Source organism: Vespula pensylvanica, chromosome 1 (genome assembly GCF_014466175.1).
Source record: "Vespula pensylvanica isolate Volc-1 chromosome 1, ASM1446617v1, whole genome shotgun sequence".
Classification (NCBI taxonomy): domain Eukaryota; kingdom Metazoa; phylum Arthropoda; class Insecta; order Hymenoptera; family Vespidae; genus Vespula; species Vespula pensylvanica.
This window is the reverse complement of record NC_057685.1, coordinates 8866896-8888802: the sequence shown is the minus strand read 5'-3', so window position 1 is coordinate 8888802 and position 21907 is coordinate 8866896. Positions and strand designations below refer to the sequence as shown.

General features: G+C 30.8%; 1 protein-coding gene across 2 annotated transcripts in view; it reads left to right on the top strand.

The window, feature by feature from the left end:
* LOC122630178 (signal-induced proliferation-associated 1-like protein 2) overlaps positions 1–21907 on the top strand; it is a 75957-nt gene that overhangs the window by 28771 nt on the left and 25279 nt on the right. The window contains exon 1 of one of the 2 annotated variants that reach the window (XM_043814388.1): positions 13627–14159. The exons of the other annotated variant lie outside the window; for it this stretch is intronic. Within the exon in view, the coding sequence (XP_043670323.1) occupies positions 13959–14159 (201 nt within the window). The 5' untranslated portion in view covers positions 13627–13958. Of the gene's footprint in view, positions 1–13626; positions 14160–21907 lie in introns of those variants that run through there. 2 annotated transcript variants of the gene reach the window in all.

The window sequence follows — 21907 nt, the reverse complement described above, 5'->3', positions numbered from 1 at the left end:
ACATCTGCGTGTAAGGGGAAAACGTTCAGGAGGTCGAAGATAAGACGTCAAACATAGATCTAAATTTCAGAAGAGCGTATTACGCCTTACGAATTTGCATTTCAACGATTCTCTTATTTTGTTTGCATTTACCTTTCAAAATGTCGAACGAAACGACAACATTGACTTTAAAAAGAGTAAAGAAAAAAAGAAATAGGAAGCGAAGAAAAAGAATCTTTCTTTCTTTCTTTCTTTCTTTCTTTCTTTTTTTCTAGGCGGCATAGATCTTAGAAAACAGTTGCTTTTTTACGAGCATACTTCTCTTCGGAACGTCGGTAATATTTCGACGAGCTTTTGCGAGCAATGAGGACTACCGAGCGTATCCGCTCTCTTGCACGGGAGCGTATTTACAGTTTCACCGTTAAAAAGTGCATATTCGACTTACCGCCACGTACATGGCGATCTTAAAGCTAACTTCACATAGCCTACGACAAACTCGTGCCTTATCTCGTTTAACAGAAACATCGTCTGACTAAAATTTATGTATTCTAGACGTCGCGTCGCTCGAAACTTTCTCGGCAGTTGACGAGTTTGCTCTCGATATATCGATCGATATATCGAAGTGAAAAGGAATCGAGATAACATCTTTATTATGTTGAAACGAAATTCGCAAAGTCCTTATGTATATACATGATATGTACATACATACATACATACATACATACATACATACATACATACATACATACATACATACATACATACATACATACATACATACATACATACATGATATCTACATACCTACATACATACATGATATCTACATACCTACATACATACATACATACATACATATATATACATATGTAATATACACATTAAATCGATAAATTATATCAATGTAAGTAAAATAACGTTTAGAAAAGAGCTTCGTTAGAACGATATCAGGAGGCATTTAAATCGAAAATTATTTCATCCTTATCGTGTCATCTATCCATACGTAATCATTCGCCTTGAATCGAGAACGTTTCGAGAGCTTCTGCATTTTAAATTCGATCTGGCGAGTATTTCCTTTGCGTACGAACGTATTTCTCTCTCTCTCTCTCTCTCTCTCTCTCTCTCCCTCTCTCTCTCTCTTTTCCTCTCTGTCTCACACACAAACATCTTTATAAAATATTACATAAAATTAGATATAATCGTTAAATATTAAATCGTCGAATTAATCGAAGAAATTGAACGTGAAACATCGTCCGACTTGCGAGGAAACTTCTTTTTTCTTTTCCTTCTACTTTTTCTTTTTGTTATTCTTTAATTAACATGTAAACGAGGAAATAATTATCATATCTCGATCTATGTAAATAATTTTGTTAATCATCTAACTTAATAGTATTTTATAGAACATTTTCATAATTACTCGTTATATCAAAAAATATATATATATATATGTATCTAACAAACATGTTTTTAACTTTATTAACAATACTTGATAATGAATATTTAAACTTATTAAAATGTAATGCTTGAGATAACGCGGAGGAAGTTGTTCTCTTTGATGAAATGAAAATCAAAATGAACGAACGATTGTGAGAGAAGCTTAAGGATCAACCGCGGCATGGGTCCAGCCTCTCGATCTTCTCTCTCTCGAAATAAACGCGAGCATGACGTATGTACGAGCATACGCATTGCACCGTACGCTGCACTCCGGGATACACGGTGTGTCGGCCTGTCCGTAGGAAACACAACGGAACGTACAAAGGCGTCAGTCACGTTACATCTCCGTTTTACGAGCTTCATCCTCACTCTCCTCATCTTCCTCCTTCTTTTCCTTCTCCTTCTCCATCTTCTTTTTCTTCTTCTTCTTCTTTTTCTTTTTCTTTTTCTTTTCCTTTTTCTTTTTATTCTTCGTCTTCATCTTCGTCATCTTCTTATTTTTATTTTTTGGCTTCGTTTTCGTCTTCGTCTTCGTCTTCGTTTTCGACTTCTTCGGCCAACCACGATCTCTCTTTATTAAAGAACAGAACACCTACTTTGTGAACGTAAAAACGTCCTTCATGAGGGAGCCAGTTAACTACGACCCTGATCTTTGCGGTCGTTGTTTACAGTTATTTTCAACTTACACATTGCCACAAATCTTTATACGTTTAAACGAAGACGAACGATTGGTATTTCTCACTGATTAGAAACCTGACCTTAATCGAAAACATGGAAAAACTTAACCAATCGTTTCTCCTTTGTTCTTCGTTCCGTTGTTGCAATTTATTACCTTTGTTTTTCTTCATATATTATATCATATTTGATATTAAATCCTTGATCGTCATTTGATTAATTTATTCACTTTTAAGAATTATTCATTTTAAATTACTCGTTTTAAAATCTATATGTCGCTTTAATATTTTTTAATCAAATATATACGAGTTAGAATTTTAAACAATATTTATTATCATTCTTTACATCAAAACAATTTCTAGTTTTATTCCAAGATACTTTCGTAAGAAGATATATAATGTTTAATAATTCGTTCTCCTTTACTTTTTTATGTAACGTATGATTAAGCTGCAATATAAAAATATTAACAATGTCCAATTCTTATAGACAATGGAATAACGTAGAACGTTTTTAAGACCCATTCAAAACGTTTAAGTGAAGCGTAACGTAGACCAAGATTACCTAACTGTCGACATTCTTTCGTAACATTTCGTATTTTTTTCTCTAATCATTTAATTACAACAACAATCGAGCTCGCCGCGTTACGACGAAACAACTCACGAGAGAGTTTCGACAAGCGGTAAAGCTCGTCATCATCATAGCCGTCGTCTCGTAATGGCTCGTAAAACGATCACGACCCTCCTCCACCGGCCAACCTCATGGAAAACAATAGACGAATGGTCGGCCTACTCGACAAAGTCAACCACTCGTACGAACAAAGAAACTTAACAGCTTGAAATGAAATCGAAAGGGTTGAAAGAACGAGATAGAGAAAAAAAAAGAAAAAGAGAGAGAGAGAGAGAAACATGAACACATGTTCAATTATCGTCCAACGAGCCATCGTGTTACGTATTTATATTTGATTGGCACACATTCTCTCTTTCTCTCTCCCTTTCTTTTAAAGGAAAAAAAAAATTAAAAGGGTATATGAAAAAGAAACTGATATTAGATACTAAATAAAGAGAGAAAGACAAAGCGTTAGTTTCTTTCACATCTCATTTTTCCAAAAAACTTAGAAGAATAAATGAAAATTAAATAGGAGTGATAAGATATTTGAAGAAGAGAGAGATTAGTTTAAAACACTAAGTAAATTTTCTTCTCGATTTATTAATCATTTTGCTGATCAGAAAAATCCGTATTAATGAATAGGAAAATGAAAATATCAATAAAATTCTTACAACAAATCGTGGAGAAATAAGGGGAATGTAAATCGATAAAAATGACATCTTTTCGAATGATATTTTGAGATATAATTTAATTGCAATTTTTATTGATATCATTTGTTGTATTTTTATATCAATGTCAGGCGATATTACTTATATAAAAATAATATCTCATTTACTCATTCTCTTTTTCTCTTTCTGTTTATTTTTTCTCTGTTTCTTTTTACGAATAATCCAAGGGCGTTCTCTTCGTTCAACGATTCATTCATTAATGAGTATGCTAACAATCCGTTTCGTATTCCGATCCCGCATCTGTCGGTCCGAATTTAATTGAAACGCTTTTAATTAAGAGTCACCGATTCGAGTGACGCGTGCAGCACGAATCTCGCTCGCGTGTCCGATCGCTTAAGTACAGAGAGAAAGAAAGAAAGAGAGAGAGAGAGAGAGAGAGAGAGAGAGAGAGAGAGAGAGAGAGAGAGAGAGAATCACCCCTCGTTATAAGCATCGGTATAGCTTGATACTACTCGTCCCTTCGTGCCAATTTATGAGAGTATCTTCTCACATCATGCAGAAGTTTCTGACGGTAGTGGAAACGCCAATGACCGAGAGAGAGAGAGAGAGAGAGAGGAGGGGGGGATAAAAAAAGAAAAAGAAAAAAAAGAGATTTGTAGGATCATAAAAGCGACGAAGGGTCCTTACCGAATCGTCCAAGCTAAATCTCTGGAAATTCAAGGAGATTTATCGTGCGAAACTTTCTTAACCACGGTACTCGTTTATCGCCCCTCCTTTTTCCTTACCACTATCATTTATCTTCTTTTCTGTGCCCCTCCTCCCTTTGACTCCTTACTTCTCACCTCTCGTTCGTTTAACGTTGAAAATTTAATCTTCGAATGAAATGTTTCCTGGTTCTTTAAATTCTTATCTTTTCAAGTTACTAATATTTAAAGGCAAACGTTATTTAAAAATGGATGATCATGAAAAGAATTTTCATATAAAACTGCAATTCTTGTATGCATCGGAAACAATCATTTTTAATTGATATATTTGTGGAAGTGATTATCGTCTATATATTAATATTGTATACGTTTTACAAGAAATATATTGAAATATGTATGTATACGTTTTGAAATACAAACGAATAAAATCTATGGATTATATATATACATAGAAAATGCAAGTTCGTCAGTCCATCGTGTCACTCAATATTATTATGTTATTATTCGTAGCTGCATCGTGAATCGTTCGACTATAGCACACTCGTAGAAGCGATAACTCGAAGCGTTTTAATACTTTCATCCTGACTTACGACACACCATGAATATAGGTGGAAAAGAAAACGACGAGATGATTGCAGAAAGGAAATAAAAAAATCTTTTCGTGGAAATCAAACGGGGAGAATGTAAACTCGTCTTACTGCAAACGATGAAAAGATACAGGAAAAAAGGAAAAGATTAAAAAAGAAGAAGAAAGAAAAAAAGAAAAAAAAAAGAAAAAAGAAAGAAGAAAAATAGAAAAGGTAGACGATATTTCATAGGACAGAGACTTTTCCATTAGGATTCACGCTATAATATCGGGCCTCGGCGCCGAAGATATTACGAAAGCCGGTTGCATTTAATACACGTTATGGCGGTTTCTAGATGCTAGTTAAGAATACGTCTTTTACATATTGCTTACTTATATGTGTATACATATATATGTGTGTATGTATATATGTATATGTCATATGTATGTATATACATAAGTTGTGATGTGTGTGTATATCTATGTGCAAAAGTGGCATCGAAGGGCAAGTCATGTATAGTGCAAAACCTCGTAACTAGAAACTATTACACTATGGTTGCGTATTACACGAGAAAGAAAAAGATAGATAGAGAGAGAGTGAGAGAGAGAGAAGGGGGGATAAAAGATATCGAACTCTCTATGCTAACTCTAGGACCGGTCTCTTACTCACTCAAAGCGAGTGGAATAGGCATCGGTAATGTTCGCTTATGGTCGTGTTTAAATCTGACCTAACTCCTTTGTTTAGTCTAACTCTCGTCTAGAAACTCCTACGTTCGGTACTGAATGAACACGCCGCTCTGCTACTCCTTTTTCTCTTTTATATGTCGACACTGAAAGTCAGGCCAAATCTCGTTCTAGCTAACTAAATAAACGAGTTTATCGATAGAATTGATATATGTACAACGTTTTGTAATATTGTAATAATTTTCTTTCTTTATTCTTCCCTTTCTTTTTCATTTCTCTCTTTTATAATATATATATATATATATATATCATACAAACTTCAGTGTCATACAAAATTAAGAGTAGTATTGAATGTGTGAAGTTAATGATTGTAAAAAAAAAAAGAGAAAAAATGGTAAAAGAGAAAGAATATTAATACTTTAATATATGATTTATTCTTTGGAGAAACTTTTAAGATAAAAAATGTATATACTAATTATTAAATAAATTAAATAAATTTATAAATATTACGTCATTATAATTTTGATTGACGAAATATATTGAAATGAATTAATAATATGAGCATTATATTACAATGAATTTATTAATATGTTATAATTCCGCGATTATCTCTTTCTTTCTCTCTCTCTCTTTTCTTCCCTCTTTAGCTATCTCTTTTTCTTTATCTCTTCCTCTTTACATGCATTTAAGGGGTGAAGATGTAACATTCTGTAAGGACATAATAAATATCTAATTGATTTTCAAATAATATTAAATCATTATTTTATATTCATAATAAATTGATTAATACCTTATAAATATACAAAAGTGTATTAATACCTCTTATGGTTATGTTATAAGTAAGTTTTATAATAATAATAATAATAATAATAATAATAATAATAATAATAATAATATACAAGAGTGTATATGATTATGTTAAAAGTAAGTTTTATAATAATAATAATAATAATAATAATAATAATAATAATAATAATAATAATAATAAAATAATAGTAATAATAATAATAGTAATAATAATAATAATAATAAAGAGTAATATATCTAATGCAATTAGCGTGATATAGTTATATATCTAATGCAATTAGCGTGATTATGTGAGAGCACACGAAGGAACGACGATGCTATACTTCTGTTCGTTGCTTTATAGTATTCCACGTGTTTCTGCTTCGCTTCATTTTCATTAGCAGAAGCACGAGTGCGTTTCAACACTTTTACCGAATTTTATTATTTAAAAGAATATAGTGAGTTTAATAAGCTTAGTGGCCATTTAGTTGGCGTAAAACGAATCGACGGTGGATTCTCTTGTTTTGAACGTTTCATAAATCAGTAACTTTCGAGTTATACGTTTCCATGGACTCTCTCGTGCACGCTACTACTTGTATAAGATGTTTTACCTGGAAACATAAACGATCTTCGCTGCAGGCTACCGCATACGCGTACGACCGAGAAGGTGTGTACCGTTATCGCAATAAAGAGGCCATAACGAATTTAGAGAGAGAGAGAATAACTATAGGAAATTATGCTCTTATCCATAGGTATCGTACATCGTGCTACATTTCACGGGCCGAGTTCTACGTACGTACCGTACTTTTATCTATGTATAGTTACGTATTATATATTTGTGTGTATGTGTGTACTCGCATGATTAATATCCGAATAAGATTTTACTTCATCGCAGATAGTCATCGTTGATACTTGGAATATATAGAAGGCGTGCCATTTAAAACGAAACACCTAGGTAAATATATATATTTTTTTTCGATTGATTGGTATGAAAAAAGAAATGTTATCTACAAGACAAAATTGAACCACATGATATTTTTTTTTAAGTTAGTTTTTTGAGATATCCAGATTATTGTTTCTTCTTTTTCCTCTTTTCTTTTTTCAATGCTTTTTTATATTATGATATATTTTTTATATATGATTGTATATATGTAAGAAAATAAATTTTGATCTTGATTAACTTAAATTAAGAAATCATGTTTAATGGAATAAATATATAAGTCTTAAACAATACACTTATAAAGATATGTAAATTTAAGTCGTATTTGTCATGCAATTTTTCATAAATCATAATAAATCATTTTGTAGCAATAAATTATTAGATTATAAATTAAAAAGAAATAATAAATAGAAAAAAAAGCTGTTCAGATTTACATTATATGTCCATATCATTGAATTATTCGTTTCGATGCATGCTTTATTTTATGATATATTTTTATACTAATCAATTCGAGTTAAGAACTATATACATAGGTGTTCTCTTTTCGAACAAAAAACCCTTTATCGATACAACTATAATTTACATTTAATCATTTTAATCGTTTCGTTTTTAAAGGCGTTCGTCGTTTATTCGTCGCAAATTCAATTGGGAAACTTTCGAATTTCCGTATTTTCAGTTTTAGAAAGTTATAATAAATCTAAAATCGTGTATACGCTCAGGACATGATAATATAATATATTCATTGTCCCTTATCTAAGTGGTCTGTCCGTTGCACTTCACGAGGAGAGTAAGATACAAAATCTTTATCGTAGCACGTAGTATACATATGCCGACAAAGCTAGTCTTATCTTTGTGCATACAAGACGAAAAGATGTAGCATGTATTCGAAGGAGTTCCTTCTCTCCGTTATATCTTCTCGTCGGATTTATTTCTTGAAAATGTTACTTGTCTGAACATCGATACGATTATCTTTCTGCATTTTTCTTCTTCATCGTGGTAACTCGATAATAAACGTCGACAAAAGACATTGTTAAAATGATATAATTAAGTCGGAACTTTTATCATAAATATTTTCGTATTTTAAGAAGAGCAATTAAGCTTCTTCGCTTCAATTAAAATAACTTGGAAGGAATTCTCATGGATTTCAAGAGAGCGAAACTAGAACACTAAAAGTTCTCTCTCTCTCTCTCTCTCTCTCTCTCTCTCTCTCTCTCTCTCTCTCGCACGTCTTTAATTAAATTCGTAACTAAGTGACGCGTTCATTCTCGCACTACGTTCACCGAGCGTGCAACTTTTCATCTCCTCGCCCACTTCCTGGATAATATATATATTTTTTCTCCTTCCCCTTCTTTTTTCTTCTCTACGAGCCAAGACGTTGACGAAGGAAAGGGAAAAAAGGTATCACTGACCCGATACGTTAATCTTGCGTAACGGAAATTTTACACGTGACTTGCGTTGACCTGAAATCGCACTTGTTATTGTTATTAAAGTATTCGATCGATATTATCTTATCGATTTTAATTCAAAAAAAGAAAAAAGAAGAAAAAGAGAGACGAATAAGATCGTCAATGGAATAGAAATAATTAATTGTTTATTCAAGAAAATGATAAAAATAGATAATAATTTTTATTTCTTAGAAAAAATATAAAGAAATAAAGAAGACGTAAAGATTAGTAGACATTTATTGTTCGATTAAAGAGCCCAATTTCTATTTTTGAAGAGAGAAGTGCGATCGTTTAGTCGACAGTTTGTCGTTCCAAATATTATGAATTCGTTGAGTAAACACATACGACGATGTCTCTACAACTGGCGGGAAACGCACCCTCGAATGCTTTCCTTCATTCGATCATGGGAAAGCTCTTTCCTTTCTCAAATATTTATCGACGATGGTCATCGTATTTTCTCTCTCAATTTATTTCACATATTGGATGAGGTAGAACGATTCAAAACGAGGACGAGACACATACGTATGTACGATTGCTGCCGTCGCGCCTGCAGGTCTTGAGATGAAAGGAAAATAAGAACAAATTGATGAAAATAATTCGAAGTCGATAATACATTAATTCGTGAAAACGAGTTTCTTTGAAATAGAACGAAGGATCAAAATGATAATCGTCTTCTCTTCTTTATTAAAATTTACATTTTTTTATTTGTCAGATAGTCATAAATTTCTTGATTTTTTAAAAATATTTAATATCATTTTTGTTTTCCTTTTTCCATCGAATTTTTGATAAATGATATACTTGTTTAGACGAAGGATCAAACTGATAATTGTTCTCTCTTCTCTACTGAAATTATGAAATTTTTTTATTTATCAGATAATAATAAAGTTCTTTATTCTTTTTAAATATTGAATATCATTTTTGTTTCTTTGCACTTTTTGAACTTTTGATAAAACCTATGCTTATTTAGACGATATTTCTATAATTTCAATTTAAACTGATTCTAGAGATTCTTCCATTTTGTATTTTCAATTTAGGAAGAGAATAGATCTGCACTTATCATCGAGTTAGCTATATTCGTGACCTACTCTAGGGATTCGTTTCCTGTCGGCGTTTAAAGTAAAATGAGATAGGATGATAACGTTAATTGAATTTCCAACGCAATGCATAGTCATTAACATTGAGTTTATAGAAGTCAAAAGGGATGTACATAAATACTAACATCTGTCCATTCGATTAGTACGTTTTACGGTGTATTTACGGTGTATATATATATATATATATATATATATATATATATATATATACTCGTAAATTCTAACTATGTAAATGTAATAATTAAACTTAATGCGATTAATTAAGCGAATTAGAGTAAATAATAATTCTCTTCGCATTATGATCGAAAGATAATTCATCAATATTTGTACGACGTATTATTTTTATTTGGGAAAACACTTTTTCTTTTCTTATCATTTATACATATTCCTTGTCTCTCTCTCTCTTTCTCTCTTTCTCTTTCTCTCTATCTATCTATCTATCTATCTCTATTTAGAACAAATATAGACTCATCGCTCTATAATAATCACAAATAAATCGCAAGATTTCTTATCTACCATTTATCTCTCGTTTCAGCATGAATGACTCTACTGTCATCAAAGAAAAAGTAGATCAATTTTATCGATATCACCGTGACGATCGAGAAAAAGCTTTCTCTGTCTCCCTCCTCTTTCTCTCGATCGTCGATCAATCGATATTACTAGAACGAAAATTGTTTTTATTTTATTCTAAACATTTTTCTTTCCGTTTCTTTTAAATTATTCATCAGCTCGAGCAATTAAACCTTGTTTTTTATCATTTACGAACGATAGTCTAATAATTAGAAAGGAAAAAAAGAGGTAATTAAAATGATAATCTTTTTTATCGTTTCTTCTTCATAAACAATCAATATTTTATTTTGTTCTTAGTAATTTTCTTTCTTCCTTTTCTTTCTTTTTTTCTTTCTTTTTTTTTTTTTTTTATTCATAATCATAATCAGTTCTCGTATCTATAAGAATACTCGTAGAATTTGTATTATTTATTATTTATAAATTACAATCGTATACTATACATACATAAATATATAACATATAATATGAATAGTAAGATAAGAAATAATGAATCATTCAAATATACGATAGAATTGTAAAATAATAATAAATGTTCTAATAAATAATATTCCGAATGAACGATACTAATAATTAGAAAGGAAGATCGAAAAAAAGTATGATCGCAATGATATTTATATAATTATTTCTTCTTAATAAGCAATCAAAACGTTCTCGTTTAATTGGTTTACCCTATTTACGGAAAGTAAAAATATAATGAATTGCCAAGTCTCTCATCGATTCTACGACCTGTCAAGGCTCAATCGTTTAAATAGAATTAGAAATCCGGATGACTAGATGAAAAAGAAGAACTCGTGAAAGGGGGATGACATTCTTCGTTAATCCAGAACGAGTTCAGGCATTATTCTCTAACGACGAATAAAGTTTTTCTTCCGCAGCGTGGAAACGCAAAGGATCGAGCGGCGTTCCGCAAATTGCATTTCTTACGTCACGACGAGGTACTTACTTGGGAAACGTCTCATGCGAACAAGAAAATCCATAAAAGGCATACGGATAATCATCGGAGCTTGGAACGATTTACACAATTTATTATGTTTTATTATTATTCAAATAATATTAACTCATAATAAAAGAAACAAAATTAATTAATTATATAACATAATGCAATTGTCGTTATTAACATAATATAATTCTATTAATTAATAATACTATATTCAATGATGCCAATTAAAATTATTGTATTTATAATATAATAATATTATATATAATATTATTATTATTATATAATATTCTGCAAATTATATACTATATATTATATAATATTATTATTATTATAACCATAATCGTTATTATAATTTTAATATCAATTAATTTTAATTGTTGTTATTCTTATCATCATCATCAAAATTTCCAAATATCAACAAATCGAACGATATTATTAATTTCCCATTCACATTCAGCTCTGTCATTTCGTCTTATCTCGTTATTAAAACACTCATTATTTAACTCTCATGTTAAAACAGCATCGTAGATTTCGATTAAAAAGAAAACGAAGAAAAAAAAAAGAAAAGAAAAAAAGTGGAATACTTTGTCGTCGAGGATTATGATCGAACGTGCAGATACATTTGAATTACACATTTGGAAAGAAGGAAAGCTATGTATAAGAAAAAAGATCTCACGCATAAACTACATACGTATTCCCTTCGTAATACACAAATTCTCGATCCAAACCACTTTTAGAATAATTTCGAGGACGGTTTCGCATTTAGTATCCACGGTAAAGGTAAGGAAAGTACATAGACACATTGTACGACATACATAACTATGTACATACATGCATATATTCCAGAAGGAATAGCGACCTTCCATAAAAAGAATGGGAAAAGGAGATCGCTTTGTAAACGAAAGGAAATCGTACATCTTCGGTATGCCGTAACGATTTCACGATTTCCATTTCCCATAGATCTTTTATCTGTCTTTTTCCTTCTCTCTCTCTCTCTCTCTCTCTCTCTCTCTCTCTCTTTCTCTCTTTCTGTTTCTTATACCTATATATTGTACATACGTACATACTTATTGTACAATCATTTCGTACTCACGCTCGTAAAATTTTATCGAAAGAAGAAAGAATTCTCGTTACTTTAGGATGATCTTCATTGTTTTGCTCCAGTCTTATCTGGTTGCATCGACTCGTTGAAAATACGCAGCACGCATCGAGCGAATACTTTCGCGTAAAAGGCCGCCTTGGAATTTATGAGGCAAGTTATTACGAAGGTTAACAATATAGAACGAATATGCTAAAGGAAGAGATATACGAACGATGGTAAAGTATCTTTTATTTCTCCTTTTGCGTTCTTCTTTTTTTTTTCTTTTTTCTTTCTCTCTTCCACCTCTGTATTGATCGTAGTAGAGAAAACGTGATTGATAGCTTCCCTCGTTCCTACGATTATTTCTTTCGATCGTCTCCTTTAAGATTCTCTTGTTGAAAGTAAGTCAATTATATCGAAACGATTCGATCTCTTGAAATGAGAGCAATGACTTTCAGAAAGCTGAGGAAAGCGTTATTTCATTTTTTTTTCTTTTTTTTTCGTTTTGTTTTGGTTTTTTTTTTTTTTTTTTTTATTCTAACGAATTACGTGGAATTTATAGCGACGAAAATGTATATTGTTTTATTGATTTCGCAACGATACGTAGAGAAGAGAATACGTAGAGATAAGACAATTTTTAGATTTCAATAATTTGACGAAGTCTATTCTTTGAACATAATTTTTTAAAATACTCTTTCAATTAATTTCTTTTTCTTTTTTTGTATTAAATTATGTAATATCAATTGTTTCATTGTATCAGAATCTAAAAATAAAAATACTTTATCGAATAGCATTTTTAAAAAGCTGAGATCTTATTTTATTCATAAATAATATATAATTTCCATAATATCGATGCAACTGTTCGATTTATGGAAATTTTAAAAGTATCCCGTATAATGTTAAGTCTATGATAATTACAAATAATATATTTCAAATCTTGAACAAATTGATAGTGATAAATCAATCATGATCATTCATTTTTATACAGAGAGAAAAAAACTATATTGTTATTCTTCTTTGATAATATTTTTACGTAATACAAAAATTGGATATAATTAATAAGAAATAGTTTTTCATTAGGCAAAATTTTTTTTTTATAGTAGATATCATTTTTAAAGTAATCATCGTTTCTCTTCTTTTACAAACTATGATGAATAATACATAATTTTTAAATGATTAATACAAAATAATATTTATCGTTAGAACAAGTCTACTTTTAATACAATTCACTTTTAATTCGTTTTACAATCGTTTAACTTTCATGATAAATTATAATAAATGATAAATAATTTTCCTAAATAATTATTACAAAATAGCTTGTTGATACTTTTTAATATTATTTTTAAAGTATCGATCGTTGCGTTGTTTTGATCGATAAATTATGATAAATAAAATACGACGCACCTTTTATTATTGGCAAAGATAAAACATGTAAAAAAAGAAGAAAAAAAGAAGAAAAGAAAATAGAAAATATAGTTAGGTTTAACGTACATGAAGTTAGCGAAAAGATCAGCAAACACGTTTTCCCTTCAAAGTATATACATAGATATGTAATAACGTTGTATACATACAATACGTAACCACTACCCTTACGAGTTTCAGACACGTCAAAACACGTCGCTGCACGTTCGAATTGACTCGCGATTCTCCTCTCCTCTTCTACCTACCTTTTCTTATTTTGCTTTTGCGATCAGTTCACCTTCGACTGCCGACGTCGTACATAACATAGTGTAATACCGATCATCGTTCGTCTACCAAATGCGAAACACGTGTTTGATTGTTTCCTCATGTCGTTAATCAATAAAATAGTACGCGTTGTCGTAAACTCGACTAATTGTTTAACGCCTTCGCCAAAGAAGAAGTATGAAGATTCCGAGTATTCTGAAGAGGCTACAAATACATTATACGAAGAAACAACAAATACCATATGCGAAGAGGTCACGTTGATTCATGAAGACATTAACAATATATCGTTGAAGAATGATCAGGTACATATTTGATATTGTTAATATTGTTGTTACGATCGAACAAATTTTTTTAGATTATCGGATCTCGTTATATATATATATATATATATATATCTTTTTTTTTTCTTTCAAAAAAGAAAAGGAAATAAAAAGGGAAAAAACAAAGTTGTAGTACGTATGTGTACGTCTTTGATTTTTAAACATTTAAATTAGAGAGATATTTTATTTATACGTTTATTTACACGAATTTCAAAGTTCTTTTGCAATGTTTCTATATTTACACAGATAGTAGCGTATGTAAACACGTTCGAATGACCTCATACATAAAGCGCTTTCTATATACATTAGATATTCAACAGTGTATTAGACGACGAACTGATCGACATCTAACATAGAAAAACGATTAGGTTTGTTCGAAAGGGTCTGACCCCCTCGAGCTAATTAGCGTACGTGAGTTTGAGTCAATTAAATTTCAATTAGGGTAGCCAATAATGACAATGTGATTAATTAACCTCCCGATATCGAAGTGCTATTGTAAAGACATAATCGAAATTAAATGAAATGGATTGGTATATCGAATGAAAAAAAGAAAAAAAAAAGAAAAGTAAAAAGAAAAACAATTACATAGGTTTACGAGCTTAACATTACGAACTTAACATAAGTAATTATTTATGCTTCGATTCATGTTTATTTGAAACGAAGAAGAGTAAAAAGTGACAAAATTCTACAATTTTTAAAGTTCAAAGAGACTTTATCTTGATATTTGTATTACGAGTTAACATAGGTAAATTTAAAACATTGCCTATATAGAAAAATTTCGAATTGTTCGAACTGTTGACAAAATTTTAATCATTCGAAGTACTTATAATAAAAACGCCATCCTGATTTAGTATAACACATAAGTAAGTGCATGTTGCTTTATCCCTGTTTTCTCTCCATTTTGAATTATTCGATCTTCTTCCTCTTCTTCTTCTTCTTCTTCTTCTTCTTCTTCTTCTTCTTCTTCTTCCCCGGCAAAACATCATAATAAAAATCCATCGAAATTCCCTCGAGAGCTCCAACGATGAGTCACGAAGTTGCGTTCCACTCCAAGCTGGCCAAGCTTCCGATCGAGAGAAGGTTAATGAAAACGTGGCCTTCGTCCTCTCTCTCTATCTCATCTCTCTCTCTCTCTCTCTCTCTCTCTCTCTCTTATCTCTCTTTTTCTCTCTTATCTCTCTTTTTCTTTCTATCTCTCTTTCTCCTTTTCTATCTTACGAGGGTGGCTGTATGGAATGCGATCTCGAAAACGGTTCCTTGGGACTTGTTACATAAGAAAAGAAATATCAACGCCTTCTAACGATCTCAATATGAAGAAAGAGAAAGAGAAGGAGAAGAAGAAAAGAAGAAAAAGGAAACAAAAAAGATATACCTGTACAGTGTTACAAATGGACAGGTAGATTTCCAAAAGCAACAAATTTTCTTGGTATATTGTTGTTTTCTTGGTAATTTATAAAAGAAAAGGAAAGAAAAGAAAAAATTTGAAGAGAAGAAAGATAATATAAAAAAGATATATATATATATATATATAATATAGAAATGTGAAAATAGGATATTGGACTCCTGTTTGAGTTACTATCATTTTTCACGATAATAACAATAATATTAACAATAAAATAATTGCAAAATAATGATATAATCATGAAATTTTAATAATGATAATAATAATATAATGATAATTACGAGTATGATGATAATTTTTAGTGCATGTATGATAAAAATAGAGTCGTATGTAACAAAAAGAAAGTTTATTCTGTAATAATAATAATAATAATAATAATAATAATAATAATAATAATAATAATAATAATAATAATAATAATGACGATAAAGATGACTATGACGATGGCGACAATGACATCATCAGATAATTATGAAAATGTTAATAACAGTAATAAAATAATAATATAATAGTGATATAATAATATAATGATAATTACAATGATGGCGATGCTCGTAGTATGTGTTTAGAAGAAGTAGAGTGAAACGTAACAAAAAGAACATTTTTATGCTTCACCTCGTCGTTGGGTTCGTCTCTTTAGAGCTGGTATATTTCTCGTGTGAGTCACGATTTAGAAGGAAACAGTACGTACGTACGTAAGTACCTTCTATCTCTCTCACACTCATTCATTCTCCATCTCCTCTCTCTCTCCCCCCTTTCTCTCTTTTCTCATTTCTTTGCCCTAGCCCCATCGTAAGAGCATCGTTTCTTCTCCAGAGGCCCAGAACCACCAGACGAAGCCCCGCATTCCAACTCGATTGTCCCAAATTGAGAGAATACATTCCTGAAGCGTTACAGAACGCCGCAAAGAATGCGCGAGAGTCACTTTTTTCTTTTCTTTTTCTTCCTTTTTGTTTCTTCTCTTTCTGTTTTCTTTTTTTTTCGACTACCACGTGATATATTATATATGTATGCACGTACGGCCGTTTATATGCATTATCATTCATACATATCACAAATAATTGCTTACGATGGAAGCCGGAAAACTTGAGCGAGTATAAATTTGATTAAGATTTTATCAAGAGAGCTACCGTTCTTAACGTGTTCCACTTGAAAGGAATGAGAGCAGATTTTATTTCTTTCTTTCTTTTTTTTTTTAACATTCGGTGTAATAAGTATATTAAAAATTTGAATATGATTTTATGGTAAAAATGATTCTAACTTTGATTCTTTAATTCGGATCATTTTTATTCGAAAGACTTATTCATTATATAAAGACTTATTTAGTTAAGAAGTGTTTTGTATATAAAATTTTGTGTATATATGTATGAGTGTGTGTGGGTATAGAAGTTTGAATGAAAATATAAATCCTTTATATTCTAATAAATAGATTCAATAACATTTTTATGACTATTTATGATATTTTGTTTCCCAATTAAAATGTGGAAGAATTTTATTTATAATTCGTATTTTATCATTCTTACTAAAGATACCAATATTTTTATCACACATTTGTTTATCCAAAATTCATATATATTTTACTTATGATTCAATAATTTTGTATTAAAGTAAAATATTATTAAAATCAAAATAAATATGATTTTATTAGAACATTTAAAATTTTAACTTTTATATCATATAAGTATCGATAATTTCATTTTAATTTTTTCAAGTTTTTATTTCACGTTGTCATAAAGCGCTTGTCATATATAGAAATATGTCGATGGGTATCATAAAAGAGTTCGAGTTTATATAATTTACGTTCAGATATTTAAAAAAAATTATAGATATGTATACACATACACGCGCGCACATACACACATATATATATACATCACAAATTCATAACTAATCATAAAACAAGTCCTACAGATATAGAAACTCGATTCACCGATTTCTATTCGAAAAAAATTTATCTAGCCATTCTTCCTCAACTTTCCTTTATGTTCTTCATGAAGCAACCACACGAACGTTTCAAAGTTATACTCGGCGAGTCTACAAAACGTTATATTACACGACGTTGCGAGAAATTTATACGTCCATTGTACAAAGAGGATTGAGGAGTAGGGATACTGAGCAATAGTAGAGAAGTAGAAAGAATGGAAATATAAAAAAAGAATAAGGAAGAAGAAGAAGAAGAAGAAGAAAAAGAAGAATAATAATAAGAAGAATAAGGAGTCAGTATCGTAACAAGTCGTAGGTTGCATTCCGAAGATGCACCCGCAAGGACGCGAAATAAGCAGGCGAGTCAGTAATAAAGTATCGCAACGTATCAAGAAGGAACGATAAATTGGTGGCTGGACGACAAGCTTGGCTACCGCAGCGACGGTTATCGCCTGTAATAATATTGCCGATAGAATTTATCGTTGTTTGATACACTCGGTAATACCATGGCGCCGATATTTCGTTCCTCACCGCGTGAGATGCATTGTTCTTCTCTCCTTCCATCTTATTCTTACTCTTTCTTACTATTGATCCTCTTATAAGCGAATTTACGATTCGTTCGAAGGATTCACATTATCCGACATGTGGTCACCATGCGTACTAACACATATAACTAGTATTTATATACATATACAAACATACATATATACATACATACATACATACATACATATATATATATATATATATATATATATGTCACTCTATTCTTTTTTTCTATCTTCTTTTGCCTAACATCTTCTCATCGAGAGAAAAGCGTAGGGTATAAAGAATAAAGAAGGGAGGGGGGAGAAACAAGGGTGAGATTGTCGAACAAGTGGGACCCACTGAAAGAATGAGACCTCCTTTGAGAGTAACCGACCAGAACATTTAGCATATGTCCTCGCAAAGTGGACATGTGGATACTCGTTTACGTATATTATGTATGTATTTGTAGGAAAGAGTTGGTCGCCAAATCGTACCACTTAAGATATTTTATGTTTTATTTCCACTATATTCGGTACACATTTGGATGCGAGTTAATATCGAAAATTGTAGCATAAATGCTTGAGACAATTTCATTCGTATCCTCCTTTAAAGATAGTAAATTTATTTGAATGGAGATGATAAAAAGTAAGATCGAAAGAAGGATTTATTATTACACTTTTGATCAATAACAAATAAAATGTGAAAAATAAGAGAAAATATTCAAAGGCTTTTTGATTTAATTGAATAATGTATCAACAATGTATATTATACAAAATATTAATAATTGTATTAAATAATCTCTTTATATATTAATATTAATAATTTAAGTCTCAACAGTTGGTACAATAAAATTTAACTCTTTTCATATAGATCCTTTAGAAAATTCATGATTTTACAATTCGCATGAACATAATTCATTAAATGAATTTATTTCTTTGTAATTTCTTATTATAATTTTATGCGTTTGGAAACTCTTCTCTTTATGAATCAACGATGTATGAATCTCTTGAAACTTTTCTGAGAGAAAGTTTTCGTTCGATTAATTACTATTACGAATTAGCATCGTTAATCTTGGTTTAACGTTCGGACCGATCCGGCATCCGATTACTTGGACGGAGGAGCGTCGATGTAAGGGATTAGTTCACGTCGGTATCCCAGAAATATTAGGTTCTTTTTATTTTCTTATTGTTCTTTTCTCTCTCTTTCTCTTTCTCTGTCTTTCGTTTTGCAGCCAACGGCAAAGCGATATCAAAGTGGTAAGAGGAGAAGACGAACAACGCGAAGCAACGTAGCAATTAATTGTCTTACCCGAGCGTTAGAAGGACAAGCTGGATATTTATCGTTACGAGTAGGATACGACTCCGAAATGCACTTTGCCGATAAACGAAAGGTATACGGTCTCGTACTGCATTCGTCATAACGACTCGTGTTATCCGTTTTCGTGACGCGCTTTCTACACGAACGGGGATGCGGGGATGCTGTACTCTCAGCGACTATTTTATTTCTTTTTCTCTTTTCTTTTATCTTAAAAGTTTACAAAAACTTTCGAATGATTTTCCTATCGTACATCTACCTATCTATACTCTGCCTGAGTGAAATTTCTCTAATTTCATTTTGTTATCATTATTATTTTTTTATCTCGCTTTTTCTCGTGTCGTAACATTTCTTTCCGTTATACATTCTATTTGTTATTTTCGTACGATTTTCTTTTTTTTCTTTTTCCTTTTCTCTCTCTCTCTCTCTCTCTCTCTCTCTCTCTCTCTCTCTTGCGCGCGAAAATCACGTACGTTCTTTTGAACTCGAAGGAAGTCGAGAAGAAAATGTATAAATTAGTATCGGTAATTCTAACTTTCCTGGGTGTAACTTTTACCGGACATCAATCATGTGCCAACCGGCAGTTCGCTTCTATTTGCAGCTATACGGAGGAAATAAGAAACAACTCGCACCTGCCATTTCTCGTATGTTAGGGCGAATACTCGCGAAAATGGTTGGGCCTGAGCAACGATGGTGAACGGTGCCTATAATTAACTCGTAAATACAACTCGCATGGAGAATGAAAGAGCACAAGGGAGACGTAAACATATATACCGCTTTTATAGAGAAAGAGAGAAATACTCGCATACGTTTTTCTCTCATCTTTGTCCCTTTATTTTTCACTTCGTCTTGTTTTTATTTCCTGAGGCCTCTCTTACGCGCTGAGTATTACGCGCCCCTGATATTTTCTTATTTCGTCGTTTCGCCTGAAACGTGCCATCTTGCGATGCAAAACTTATTCTGGTTATTCCAGTTTATTTTACACGGCCATGGCGAGCAAACGTTCTTGCGATATACGAGAGACAAACCTTTCTCCCTTATTCCTTCGATGATCGTTCGCCATTGATTTTATAATTAAATTCAATATTATTCAAAAATAAAAAATCAATATGGTTCAAAGATGAAGAAGATTCATTGATAAATCGACGTTTACATTTCTTTCTTATTCTATGTTCATATTTACTCGTTGAGAAAACAAATCCTAACAAATCGATTTTTTGACTGACGTTATTTAATACGTTTGAATAATTAAAGGAATATTTCTTAATAAAATATTTCTTTTATTTACGAACATTTACGAATGGTATTAAATGTGTAATATTATTTACGTAATACTATTATATAGTATTTTAAATCAATATTATTATTTATGTATATTACTTATAAATATGTATATCTATTTATACTTCGATATATTTATTTGTTCATGTAATTGAACCAGTTGAAGATTTTATTTTAAAAATCTTGCACAATTTCAAATCGTTTGGAAAGAGCAAATATAACTATCGTACACAATATTTATTATAAATTAGAGATTTTGTTCGAATTTCATTCGTATTCATTCGTAGCGATAATGATAGATATTCGATATTTATCTTTTAATTTTCTTTTCTTTTGGAATTTAATGTATTAATTAAACGAATGAATTATCGGACGAATTTAAATTCAATATCAATATAAATTTTTATATATGTTTGTAAATTTGTTTCATTTAACTTTATCGTTTCGAACGAACTCGCGAAATGCTCTTGTATAAATGTTGCAATTTCGAACGGAACAAAGAATTGAATTGTTCCGTCGGGATACGTCGAGCCACGAGAGAACACATCCGATTGCATTCATCCTTCTAACAAAAAGAATAATCGTCGAATACGCGTACAACGCGCGCAATCATGAAGAATTATTACTTCGTCATTAATTACGCTCACGTTTTCATAATCGACGAACTTTCGGCCGTTTCGCAAATACTTTATATGCGATAATTAACGAGATATTCGTTCACACGATTTTATAGTCCTTAATCCGCAATAGGAGATACCTTTATTAAGCAATTTTTAATCGTGGAAATATAAGAGCATCGGAAAGGTAGTAAAATCATTATTTACGATTGTTCTTTACTATAGCAGTAATGAATACCATATCTGATAATAAGCTATAACAATTAATAACAAAAGAAAGTAATAAGAAAGATAATATTCTTAGAATAAAATAGTTTTATAATATTCATCATTAAAAATAACGTTTCGTGTTTAGAAAAATGGAATAAAATCAAAAGCATGATAAATTTTTTTTTTATTAAAGATAATGGATTAATAACTGATAATAATTGATAATAAAAATAAATAATAATATAAATGCGATATATTTCAAAATCTTTATAATATCAATAATTAAAAATACTAGTAATCTCTATCGTTTCACACTTTTTAACGATTGATTTATACAACCATTATCTAATATATATTATACATACATACATACATACACACACACACACACACACATATATATATATGTGCTTTTAAATAAATAACGATTTAATGTAACTACAATATTAGATCTA